Below are 13704 nucleotides of genomic sequence, written 5' to 3'. Positions count from 1 at the left end.
TAAAATCAAAACAGTAAAGAAATAACAACATTCAAAAACAGGGTAATTCCAGACAAGAAACTATCAGGGACATGGTCATATAGCCTGGAAAACTCACAGCAACCCAGTAATTCTGGCCATGACATTACATATAATGGAATCGAATGCTGCAGTGATAATACACTGTTGAATGGATAATCCTCCATCTTCACAGCAGATTTTCAGAATGTTATAGAGCCCTTAAATGCCTTTTCATGAAAGGTCCACTCATTCCAACACAACTCGTACTTTTTCCCTCAGAGGAGAAGCCACAAGATCCCTTCTCCGATGTCATTCCACTCCAGTGTCCCCACATTAGGCACAGATATCTGAAAGAGAAAGCTTTACACACATTTTCCTGCAGGTTCGTTGAAGATTTAAATGATGCTGTAAAATACTATTGTGTGGATGAATGAGTTTGGCACTGGAGTTTTAGGATTTGTTTCAGTAATTTTGGAGGTTTATTGACCTCCTATCTAAAGTAGGAGCATTTCCTTATGCACTATAGAATTGTATCTTCACTTATATTAATGACACTATCAACCATGAAGTGCCATGCTCATGATAATGCCACTGAACATATATAATAAAAATTAGTGTAGAATGGGGAAAGATATGGAGGGAGGAGGACTAGTATCCAAATACAGTCATGTATTGTACTTGGGACACACAGTATGGTATCAACTCTTGATTTCCATGGCAAGCAAGTGATAGATTTCATAGAACAGAATGTTGGAGTGACATCTCTGACGTTGGCAGAGCTCCATTTGAATACAATGCAGGTACATCTGAGTTCAAAATGCACAGCATTTCAGAAATGTATCTATATGTATCTGAAAACAGAAGTTGGTGTTGCAACTCATATTGTAATGCATTGGCTTGATTTGTGTTGATGGGAGTGTCACTATAGCTGGATGTGGTCTGGATACAGTTGTTATCTTGGCTCTGCAACAGTATGAGAAGGCAGTAGGTGATGAGCACAATATTTTCTTTATTACACACCTATGTGGTGAAAAGTGTGGAACTGATCAGCTGTAGGAAGATGCAGGCATGTCTATTGTGAATAGAACCCTAAGGCTCTTTCATTCTATATACACATATTTTGCAATATTGGAGCCCCAGGTTGCACAGTGGGTTAAACCGCTGAGCTGTTGAACTTGTTGACCGAAAGGTCACAGGTTCGAATCTGGGAGTGGTGTGAGCTCCCACTGTTAGCCCCAGCTTCTGCCAACCTAGCAGTTCAAAACCATGAGTATGAGTATGAGTAGATCAATAGTACTGCTCTATTGGGAAGGTAACGGCGCTTCATGCAGTCATGCCGGCCACATGACCTTGGAGGTGTCTACGGGCAATTCTGGCTTAGAAATGGAGATGAGCACCAACCCCCAAAATTGGACACAACTGGACTTAATGTCAGGGGAAAACCTTTACCTTTGTAATATTAGGGTCACCCCTGATTTGAACATAGCGAACACCTGTCTGAAAGAGACATCAAGCAGGAAGTTAAAGAAATGCCTCAGGCAATTCATGATTGACAGGATCAATTTTTAATAGAGAGGAATACAAGTATAACAGCAAGAATGGAAAGGTCAGAAAATTGAATCCAGATGTGTAGGAATATAAATGTTGGTGTTTCTCATTCTCACAAGCAGGAATTGATATTGCTGTCTTTAAAGGCAGCCCCATGTAGAGTCCATTACAGTAATCAAGGTGTAACCAAGGTGTGGACCACCATGGCCAAGCCAGGCTTTTTGAGCTATGGTTGCAGCTAGTGTACTGTTGCCTTCCTGTCGGAACCTATTGATCTACTCACATTAGCATGTTTTTGAAATGTTAGGTTGGCAGAAGCTGGGGTTAACTCACACTGCTCCCCGACTTCGAACCTGCAACCTCTTGGTTAGCAAGCCTAGCTAGCAGCTCAGCTGTTTAACCCACACTGCCATTGGGGGCTCCAACAATAAACTATACATGAATGGAATTTATACCATCTAATCTCAAAACCACATCAAGCTGGAAAAGAAGGGAAAGTCAAAAACCAAACACTTATTTGCATAAGTGTAATTCAGCATTTCATCTTTAGGCAAATGTGTTTATTTTTTAAAGCATCAACGTAACATGTTGTATGACCTTATATAAAAATCATGGAGCTAGCTGTTTTAAGATTTGTCAGTACATTTGTTTTGTCAAGTTAAAATACTTTAATTAGCAAACTGAAAGCTATTATAGGGGAAAGAGCAATCTGCATAATTTCTTGTGCCAAAATAAACTTGAACAATATCTAATTCAAGAGTTCCCTTTTCTTTGTGTGATGCTTTATTGTTGCTATCACTAGAAGAAGCTCATGGGAAAAGTCGCTGTTTACATATTTAAATTTAAGTCTTTGTTGTTGGGTGCCTTCAAGCTGTTTCCAACTTTTGTTGATCCTTAGCTCAGTGAATAAAACTGGGAAGGATTCTATTCTCATTCCTTGTACAGTAGTGAAATAGAAACAATTACCTGCTATCTATGTCCACAAGCAGATAAAGGAACCAAATACATATGACTACCTCTTATTGAGGGCACCCTGGTGGCGCAGTGGGTTAAACCACTGAGGTGCTGAACTTGCTGACCGAAAGGTTGGCGGTTCAAATCTGGGCAGCAGGGTGAGTTCCTGCTGCTAGGCCCGGCTTCTGCCAACCTAACAGTTTGAAACCATGCAAATGTGAGTAGATCAATAGGTACCACTCTGGCAGGAATGTAATGGCACTCCATGCAGTCATGCTGGCCACATGACCTTGGAAGTATCTATGGACAATGCTGGCTCTTTGGCTTAGAAATGGAGATGAGCACCAACCCCCAGACTCGGACACAACTGGACTTAATGTCAGTGGAAACCTTGACCTTTTACTTCTTATTATTCTATGACATTTTATTTCCTGTTTTAGAAAATGGTCTCTTATGGGCAAAAATGCCTCTACATTCCCGGAAGGGCACTGGGAGACCAAAAAAAAAATCTCAAATGTTTTTTGAGTCATGGGTCACAGGCTGCTCTTTGTCCACCCCAATGTGTGTACTATAATTGTTCTCCTCGGCTATTCTGAAAACTTAATAATTAGTGAAGAAAAATAACATAATATTTCTTTACTGCTAGTTGCATTTTTTTCTCTCAAACATATTTCTAAGCCTTTTCGTAATTATCAGAATTGAATGATATGGCATAAAATCATTGTAACATACCTAGTTTTATCCTTTTTTCCCATTTTCCAAGGAAAGCGCCCATTAGCCTTTTACCTGCTTGGCATACACGGCTTGCCTGCTGTGGTAAATCATGGTTTTGTAACATTTTACTGCCAAAATGAACTGCATGCAGAGAATGTGAAACTGAACGGTCTTTCTTCTTTCCCCGTATCTTTTCAACAATTTCCCCTAAACTACCTCATATCAGGATAGTGGAAATGAGAACAGGAAATAAATGTGCTATTAGAAAATGACATTTCCTTGTAAATTCCTTCTTATGAATATCTTCTTTGAAGTTACTTTTGTGTACTTTCCTGTTTTCAGGAGCTTAAATGTGTTGGTATTTTCTTTGTAAAAAGCATATGATCAGAATGAAGGTCACTGCAATTACTGTTATCACAACAAAGGTAATCAATATTACCTTCGCATTGCTATACCCACAAGACAGATTTACAAAGAGGAGCTTAGTACCAGCTAGTGACTTGGGCTCAGAGCAGACTGTCTCTTCAAAGCCTTCAATTTTATCTATGTTTTGCTTGTACCAAGTTAATAATCCAGTATTGGAACAGGTGCATTCCAGTGGATTGTAACTTAAATTGATTATGCTCTGGCCAGATAAATTAGTCAGCATATCACGTGGGATAATATGGATCCCGTTATTGGCAAAATTGAGATAGATGTTCCTAAGATTAAAAAAGGCTCCTGAATTGAATGTAATAAGATCGTTGTGGCTCACGTCCACATGCTGTAGCTTTCTGAGGGCGGAAAAGGCTTTGGTTTCTATGGCCAACAATTTGCAGTGAGATAAAATTAACACCTCTAAATTGTACACTTGCTGAAAAAGGTGGCCATTCAGAATGGTCTCAGGTTCAAAATTATTTCCCTTTAGATTTAAGACACGAAGAGACTCTAGACCTTGTAAGATGTGCTGAATATTTGGACCAATTTGAGAAAACGAAAGGTTTAGGATCTGCAAAAAACGCAGATTGCTAAAAGGTCCCTCGGAGGCATTAGTGGTTTCAATGCGTGTGAAAGCCAGATCCAGGACCTTCAAGTGAGCAGATCCATTAAAGGCTGTACTATGGAGAAACAACTTCTTGTTGTAGCTCATGTTAACATGTTGCAAAGTGTTCAGCACAGAGAACTGCTTCCTGCAGCAGTCCAAATCTTCTATCTGACTGTTGCTCAAGTCAAGATATTGAAGGTTTGACAAAGAGTCTAAACATCCAGCACCCAAATCCAATTCCTTAGAATTTCCTCTGATGTACAGATGTGTGACAGTGGGGTAAGCAGAAGGTCTGATGTCACAAAGGTGGACAAATTCATTGTTGTTGAGATTTATTTCCTTCAGCATATCTATCTTATGATGTCCAAGAGGTATCTCAGAGAGTGAGGTATGGGTCAAGTCCAGTGTCTGAAGTTTAGTCAACCACTTGAATGTTTCACAAGAGAGATTTAGGAAAGTACGATACTGGAGAGTGAGGTGGTCTACAGATACATTGCCAATGCTCTGCAATGCAGTAGGACTTATTGGAAGTACATCTGAATCCAAAAAAGTCCCAAGATGAAGAGCAACAGATCGACCCCCTTCTAAACCTTTCAAGATGATGGGAATATCAACACAACCGCTCAAGTCCAAACTGTAAAAAGAAATAGAGCTAAAAGCCCCAGGGTCAATATGCACAATATCATTCCCTTTTAGTATGAGAGTCAGATTGCTTAATTTTTTAAATAGCATTACATCTTTAGCAGATATTTTTTGGATGTTGTTCATCTGAAAATCCAAATATTTTAGGTTTCTAGTTTTGAAATTTGATGGGAACTTTAGAGATTGAATGTAGTTGTTTCCTAGTATCAGGATTTCCAGGCTACCCAGATCTTGCATGGGAATAAATCTTAAACCAGTGAGTCCTGTTTGGGTGAGGTCAAGGTGCTTCAGTGACAGAGGTCCTGCAAATGCTGTATTTCCGATGAAAAGAAGAAGATTTCCCATCAAGATTATAGTTTCCAGATGAGAATTGTTCTCAAACGCATCTTCATATACCCAATTAATCTGGCACCTTAAAAATAACAAACAATTCTGGAATTAGCACACAACAATTATGCTTTATTATCTAAATCCTACCATCTGTGGAGACAAAACTAGAAAAACAAATCTATTCCCCCAATGGCATGAACATGGCTGATCTTAAGGTTGATTACATTGCCACAATTACAGGGTTTCCAAGCAGTTATTCTTTCAGGATGCAGCACTTTATAAGGCAGGTTTGAGAACTTTGCTATTATGGTCAAGGTCTGAGTCTTACAATCATAGAATCATTGAGTTGGAAGAGACCTCGCAGGCCATGCAATCATTGAGTTGGAAGAGACCTCACAGGCCCCTGCCAAGAAGCAGGAAAATCGCATTCAAAGCACTCCAGACAGATGGCCATCCAGCCTTTGTTTAAGAGCCTCCAAAGAAGGAGCCTCCACTACAGTCCAGGCAGGTAACTCCACTGCTGAACAGCTCTCTCAGAAAGTTCTTCCTAGTGTTCTGGTGTAATTTCCTTTCCTGTAATTTGAAGCTATTGTTCCGCACCCTAGCCTCCAGGACAGCAGAAAACAAGCCTGCTCCCTCCTCCCTATGACTCCTTCTCACATATTTATACATGGCCACCATGTCTTCCCTCAGCGTTCCCTTCTGCAGGCTAAACATGTCTAGCTCTTTAAGCTGCTCCTCATAGGGCTTGTTCTCCAGATCTTTTTAGTCACCCTCCTCTGGACACATTCCAGCTTATAAAACTGTTACTTGCAACATGGAGGGGGGAAATCCAACCCATGTAATAGAGGAAAATGCAAGGATCCAAAGTACCTTGTTAAATCTAAAAACACCAGCTCCCTCAGCTTGCTGAATGTTGAGGGATGAAGGGAATACAGGAAGTTAAAGCTGAAATCAAGAACTTTTGTCATGGATGGCAGTTGATCTGGAATCTTGGTCAGCTCCAAACCTTCACAACTGTAACTTCTGTTAGTAATAAGCTGTGAACAACAGAAGCACACATATTAATTTGTACAAATACATATGCTGACACAACACATTCTGTATTGTGTTTTAGTGAAAGCACTGTGCCACTGTAAAACCCATTTAGTGAAGCAGTATGGAAGTCAAGAGACTGGAAAATGTAATACTGTTCCATTGGTAAGGCTGGTTAGGTCTGTCATAACAGCATGTTATCTAGGAATCTGACATGTTATAGCATCTTGGGGTTGAATAAAATAGAAGTGTTGCACAACACAATGTGTAGCTACAGAAATAAATACAAGTAGTCAATGTTTAAGAGCATTTTGTCCCTTCTTTTGAAGTTTTAGACCCCATCTACACTGACATTACAACACTGTTCATAATGCAATTCAACTGCTTTGAAGTGCAGTATTATTATTATTATTATTATTATTATTATTAGCTGTCCCCTGCCATGCGTTCCTGTGGCTCAGTCTGTGTGAATGTGTTTTGTGTGTGTATATATGTGTATATGTGTATATATTTGTGTATATGTGTATTTATGTGGTTATGCACATGCATTATACTTATTTGTTTTGCTTTTTAAGTCTCTTCCACTGTGTATGTGTGTTTGCGTATATATATGTAGTTTTGCACATGTGTTCTAATGTTTTTTTTTGCTTTTTAAGTCCCTTCTGTTGTGTTTTTCAGTGTTTTTATGAGTGATGGTCACTCGTTGGCCTGATAGGTGTCTTGTGTCCAAATTTGGTGTCAATTTGTCCAGTGGTTTTTGAGTTATGTTAATCCCACAAATGAACAGTACATGTTTGTTATATAGATTATTATTATTATTATTATTATTATTATTATTATTATTATTATTTCAGACATTTATATCCTGTTCTTCTCAGCCCCAAAGGGGGACTCAAGGTGGCTTACATCTGGCAACCATTAGATACCAACAACACTTCCACCTTGTTCTCCTGTGCTGTGCTAATAATATAATTAATATAATATAATATATACATATAATATTGATAAATTTATAATGTAATACAATATAATACTAATAATAATAATATGATATTATTAATATATATTTTATATTACATGAAATATTACTAATAATATTACAGTATAATAGTATAGTACAATATACCAATATATAATACTAATAGTGTGCTATGCTGATAATATAATATATGTATTTACATATGACTTGTAAGCCACTCTGAGTCCCTTTCTGGGTGAGAAGGGCAGCATATAAATGTCGTAAATAAATAAATAAATAAATAATAAAAACACAGTTAAACATTAATTAAAACATCATAAGTTTAAAAGGCCATTTAAAAGAGACAAGTCCAAGTCCAGAGTCGTAATTCACAATCTATGGCAGTATTATTCACACACACATAATTAAAGCAAGCCTGAGGTCTCTGTATTATGCTTAGCTATTGCCCACCTGTGCTAGCCTACTTTTTATTGATGTTAACTATTCGTGGCATCCCAAACACCTGGATATAACCATCTCATAAGCTGCATGACAAGAGTGCCCTGGGTCTGTGTGCCATTATTCCTCTTAAGATATTTAGAAACATCAGCTAAAAGCTGAGGGCAAAACAGAGCAGCATATTTTGTATGAAGGGAGCCTCAGTGCCAATTGCCTCCTACACCATCTAATTTATTTTTTCATGCAGGGCACAGACCACAGTCTGGTTGTATATTATATTATAATATGGCCCGTCACAGATCAATTCTATTTTCTCAATGCTGCAAAGCTACATTTGAAAATGTAAATGTAGGGGCATTGCAAATGTTCCAGTGAAAGCTAGATTTATGTACATATATTAGCATCCTCATATGATCTCCTTAAACTGGCACATGATACCATCACAACAGCATTTTAACAAAGGATATTTAAAGCAAAGACTGTTAATGCAGTGAAAAGGCAAGGTGAATCATTCTTAGAAGATGACTTGAAGAATAGTAGAACGAATGGGATCAAAATAATTTAATATAATGACAAAAAAGGAAATTGCACAGAAACCACAGATTACATTTCTCTCTCCCCTGTCTTCCTTTAGAGTTACATTATAAAAACTAATTTAATTACTTCAGCATTTCAAAATTACCATAGTAAACAGCTATTTTTGAAATTTGAAATTTTGGAAGTATGTGCAAATACATTGACCAGGTCCTTAATCTACACTTTACACAAAACAGGGGAGCAATAACTTGATATAGTGAAAAGCAGAAAGAAATGTTTAGCTATTAGTGTAAATGGAACTAGTCCTGCCTAATATAGCTATAAAGGAGCTCTGTGTTCATGGCACCAAATGTGAGGAGGGAAAACATCACCCCAAGGTCTAGTTGTGCCAAAATTAGGTGCATTTAAACTGCTTATAAAGGAAAGCACCTGTTCAGAAGCCAAGGCTGCACACAGATTAAAGGCACCAGTGGTCGGTTTCATTACAACCCCTCTACTTCCAGCAAACTCTTTCCAAAGCCTTGTCATATAAAGTCCAAAAACATGCTGTGAAATGTTGTGTGCAGTACATGAAAAATAGTTCTTTTGTTATGTCCACTTCTTTATATGCATTGTTTGCGGTTTTTTGGAAGTTTTTTATTAGCCTATCTTCCAATCACAAAAACATGAGATATCAGTCCTATACGATAAACAGAAATATATCCCCACATAACAAAAACACGTTATTTTTTTTAAAAGTTCTCAAAGATAGTCCTTTTTTCTATACTGTATAAATATATCCTTCCCCAATTAATAATCTTGAATAACAATTCTTTCCAGTACTTATGTTGAAACCCCAGTGGTTCTGGAATATTAGAAGTATTGTTTGCACAGGCAATGAATCATAGAATCAAGAGCTGGAAGAGGCTTCATGGGCCATTAAGCGGATCCCCTGCTTAATGTAGGATCTCCAGCAAAAGCTGGAGGAGACCACACAAAAGGGATTCAGAACTACTCCAACTAAGCAATTACTTTCTGCATGTTTCTGAAGATAAGAGTGGTTGTATATGCCTAATCAGGAGACCAGCAACAAGAGAAACTGGAAGCCAAGGAAGGAGTCAATAACTAACTGCAGCAAGAAAGGTGCTGGTGGTAAGGGACTCATTGCTCAGGGGTATAGAGGCACCTATGTGCCAGTCTAACAAGACGAATGTCACTGGCAACTTGCTGGATCATAGTAAGAACACAAATCACTACCCCTTACTCCTTATTCATGTGGACCCCAATATCACAGCACAGACCGCCTTTGACTAAATCACATCAGACTATGAAATCCCATTAAGTCTTTGTTATACCTATAAAGTCATATCTATCTTCCTGCAGAAGGACTTCAAGCTCATCTGGTTTATTTCCCAAACTATTTTCACTAATGTATAAGTATCTAAAACCCCATTTCTACCATCTTTTATTTTAGTGTCTGATTTACTATGGCTTCCACCCCTTCTCTCAGCCACTCCTTTAGAAAACACATCATTGTGTTTAGAGCTTGCATTTGGAAAATCAAAGACTTAGTTGAAATCCCTCTAGAACAGATTCATCATGCTTTTATAAAAGACACTTTTCATGAGATCCAGCCCATATGTTGCCAGTAGTACAGTGGTTTTCAACCTGTGGGTCCCCAGGTGTTTTGGCCTACAACTCCCAGAAATCCCAGCCAGTTTACCAGCTGTTAGGATTTCTGGGAGTTGAAGGCCAAAACATCTGGGGACCCACAGGGTGAGAACCACTGCAGTAGTACTTCATCTAAAAAGTAAACACCATGGTCACCGGAGCCAAACTTCTGCTGTGGTAGAACTGGTGACAATAACCTTTACCTATAGCCATTTTTGCAATATAAAATAGATATAAGAAATTTATGCAAATATTTGTTGTTATTTGTAAAGAAGGACAGTAGTAATAGTATTCTACTACATAGCCAAACCTCCATAAAATCTTGGTGTTTAGGCCTGTTCCTGGAGATATTTGGGATGCTGATTCAGAAAACTGCATTGGATAGACATCACCTCTAGTTTCTTAATTATGGTTATCATGATTTCTTATGGGTTAGCAGATGAAGAGTGGTAAATGGTATATGTTCTGTATCTCAAAAACTAGAGCCGATAGTGGAAAACCCAGGCAACTTTTGGATTCAGCAGATCATTTGATGCATCAATATGTGTGTTGGCCAGTGTTGTTACTAGTATGCTGGGATGTGTTTTTTTTACCTATTAAATTAATTAGATTTCCCTCTAAAATTAAATTGATGCAAATATTGATAAGATTCATCAAGTCATTTGTTAATTCTCATGTGAGCAGTACCAAATTGGCAAAGGTTTACAACTCTACTAAAAACATCATACTTGTTTTGCAAAGTCCCCAAGCCAAAATCACTAATATACGTATTAGGTTGGTAAGTCATATAATTCAGTAATCATGGCAAATACTCAGAGATGCCATACATTTTTAGGGAGTAAGTGCCTAACTAAATATTGTGCTAAATATTGTGCACTTACTACTTATTTCCTAGTAAGTGTATTTGAGGCTGCAGATCAAGGCTTTAATACTTCCTGAAGTGTGTACATTATGGAAATCAATGGCTAGGATCCAGTGGGATACTTCCACCCTTGGAAGTGTTTCCATCCATGGATCTGGGAGGAAGCAATTCTTCTGGCCCTGACATAAAGGTGACAGGAGAGGAAGAAAGTCCTATCCAAAGCACTAGTGTCACACGGTAGTCCCTTCTGTGCAGGCACACATAAGATTGTCCTTCAAATCCAAATGAAACCAAGGGCACAACTTTATTGCTGTCAACCTGAAAAAAACAGGATATCATCATAGCAAGTGTTAGCAGGATTGGGGAAGATCTGCTTTTGCCAAAGGGAAATTTGCTAGAGGGAGGGGAAAAAAACTATTTCTCCAACCATAGCTAAATATAGTGTATGTATTCAAAAGTTACAATGTTATTCCTGGTGTTTTTCTGTCCCATCTACTGCCCTTCTCTTGGCCTTTAAGCAACGTAGTGTTAGCATGCAAGTATTCACCGTTCCAAATTAATTATTGATTCTCTCTCGAAAATGCTTTTGCCTGATAGAGAGACAAATAAGTTATCACTCACCTCAGTGCACATCTTATCTACTGGCTTGGTTGCTTCACAGCAAACACCTAAAAGCCCCATCAGAACCCACCAAGACGTGCAGAAGGCCATTAGGGAGCTTTATTAGATTCTCCACGCAGACGAGCTTCAGTAATGGAAGTAAGATGAAAAACAATTTTCTAGAACAGGTTTCAGAAAGCTTTGTCAAACTGGAGAACTGACTGAGACAAAGAGCAGCGACAGATAAAGAGTCATTTCCCCTTGCAGCCAAGTGACTTATGTGTGTTGAAGTTTTTCAGTTCCTCTTCTGTGCTCCTCTCACCAGTCCTCACACACACACACACCTTTGCTGCATTCTGTGTTGGAAAGAAAAGGTCTTGCTCTTTGTGCTTCCTTTGTGGCTTTCACAGACTGATGAGCACTCAGTGGCACATGCTTCTAAATTAGAGGAAGAATCCAAATGAAGTATATGCGATACTGAGATAGTAGACTTCTGAGGGTGTACCTGTGTTTGGATCATCATTCCAAATGAACTTTGAAATGTATATTGTGCACCACCCATGCACATGAAAAAAGAGGGAGAATATCAGCAATCTCAGAGGTAACTTAAGATATAGCTGTTGGAGTTCAGCCTGTGATTGTGTCTAATGATCAGGGGACTCTGGATGTTGGGAATGACAATGCTGTTTCTAATGATGAGGGTGCTTTAGATACAGAGAATGACAATGGGATTCCTGTTCAAAATGTCTTTGCTGATCAGAATGTTCCTGAAGAGTTTGGGGGTGATGGGATGGTCTCTGGAAGAGGACCTGCATTGTTACCAGAGAACTCCCAGGTCTTTGAGCCTGAGAAAAGCTTGGCACCTGCCCCAGCTGCAGAAATTAATAGCCAGGAGATACAAGGCTTGTTTTCAGACAGAACAGAATAGCACAACAATCTCTTAGGTGTTCTGCCAGGTTGAGAGAGAAATTAATAACAGATTCAAGGCCGAAAAGGAACCCATTTCTGGTGGGGATATAGAATAGATTAGGGGATATAAGTGCCAAGTACAGAATCTGTGGTCAGACGAAGCAAAGTTGGAACTGAATCAAGACCTTGCGGTGAACCTTGCAGTCTTGCCTTGGATATAGTCATGTTATACCTTGTTTGATTCCATGATTCATGTTTTGGAGTTTTACCTTGGAAGTTTTTGTGTTGGTTTTTCATGTACTCTGATGGATTTATTTCCTGGATTACTTGTTCCTCCTTATCTTTCTACCTACTTGGAGTGCTAATTTACCTACCTCTTTGGACTGCTAATGCTTTTTTAATTATCTTCAACAAACTGTTTGCATTTTTACTCAGCTGTGTGGTGTTGTTAAATCAGAGGGCTTCTTCCTGGCTTGGAGTGCAACAGTAGGATCTCATCATACAGGGTCCCAACTGCAGGAGACAGTGAGTGCATATAGCTCATAAAATGTTATCTGCAATAAATTACTCATAAAATGCTTGTTTGATTCAAGTGTCATTGCTTGCCAGTGAAAGGATACCAGAGAGGAGGCCAGCCTATCCTTGTGTGGAAGGGACAAGCCACTGAGAAGGCTCTCTCCCATGCCTCTCCTATCTCACTGTGGACTCCCACGACATAACTATCAAAGCACATGGAAAGCTAGCAGGTCAGTTAAAACACTGGTTTACTTATAGTAACTTTCTTAGTTGGAATAAGAGATTTGTACCCTCAACCACATTGTCCATTTTGAGGTAATATATTTCCAGATCTCACATGCTCTTACTGAATTTTAAGTAACTCCAAACATTAATCCTATGGAAGGTTCACCATATTAATGTCAATAGCTACTGTTGGGACCAAACCCTGCACCAGCTATTGTTAACTAGAGAGCTTTCTCCTTTGTTGTAATGGTGGTAAGATGCAGAGATGTATCCAATGAATATAATTTAAGGCACAGATAGGCAACTTTGGTGAGATTGGGTGTCTAGTCCAATGCCAGCACCCACTACAATTCATATTAGGTTCAGGAATGGCTGGAAACACAGGAAACAAAAGAACAAGAAAATGAATACAAACACAGGGAAAAAAACAAAACAAAAATGAAAACAGGTAGATGTCCACTTCAGTTTTGTGAGTATATAAGTGGGTTCTTGTCTACCTCAGGACTATATTACACAATGCTGCTAAAGCACCGATTCAAAAGGCTTACAGCGTGACATGATGGTTGTCCTGTAGTTACATTGTACATGATTCATGATTGGATTACTTCTTTTCATTAACAAGGAAACCCCATCCATGAATCCATTACTGCTGTTGCTTGTTTGCTCTTTGCTATGTGATAATTTCCCTGTTGCAGTCTTACCACCTCATCACACAACCTTTTGCCCCTTACCACTGTGGGG

The 13704-nt window shown here is 38.7% G+C and overlaps 1 protein-coding gene across 1 annotated transcript; it reads right to left on the bottom strand.

Moving 5' to 3' along the window:
- Positions 1-3309: 3309 nt before the first annotated feature.
- Positions 3310-11490, bottom strand: CD180 (CD180 molecule). The gene is made up of 3 exons (XM_060759666.2): positions 11335-11490; positions 6086-6252; positions 3310-5294 (listed from the first exon to the last, which is right to left on the bottom strand). Exons 1-3 carry the CDS (start codon positions 11422-11424, stop codon positions 3563-3565), a joined length of 1989 nt encoding a protein of 662 aa, XP_060615649.2. The 5' UTR covers positions 11425-11490; the 3' UTR covers positions 3310-3562.
- Between the last annotated feature and the right edge of the window lie 2214 nt (positions 11491-13704).

This window comes from Anolis sagrei, chromosome 2 (genome assembly GCF_037176765.1).
Source record: "Anolis sagrei isolate rAnoSag1 chromosome 2, rAnoSag1.mat, whole genome shotgun sequence".
Taxonomy (NCBI): Eukaryota; Metazoa; Chordata; class Lepidosauria; order Squamata; family Dactyloidae; genus Anolis; species Anolis sagrei.
The sequence above is the reverse complement of the archived record's forward strand: the minus strand, read 5'-3'. Positions and strand labels throughout refer to the sequence as shown.

Bases quoted from the DNA above. Each gene is read 5' to 3' on its own strand.
- CD180 (XM_060759666.2), bottom strand. From the start codon at position 11,424: ATGGCCTTCTGCACGTCTTGGTGGGTTCTGATGGGGCTTTTAGGTGTT. The intron at 6,253-11,334 runs GTGAGTGATAAC...TGTTGTTCACAG, and splicing joins TAGATAAGATGTGCACTGAG to CTTATTACTAACAGAAGTTA. The intron at 5,295-6,085 runs GTACTTTGGATC...GTTATTTTTAAG, and splicing joins GTGTTTTTAGATTTAACAAG to GTGCCAGATTAATTGGGTAT.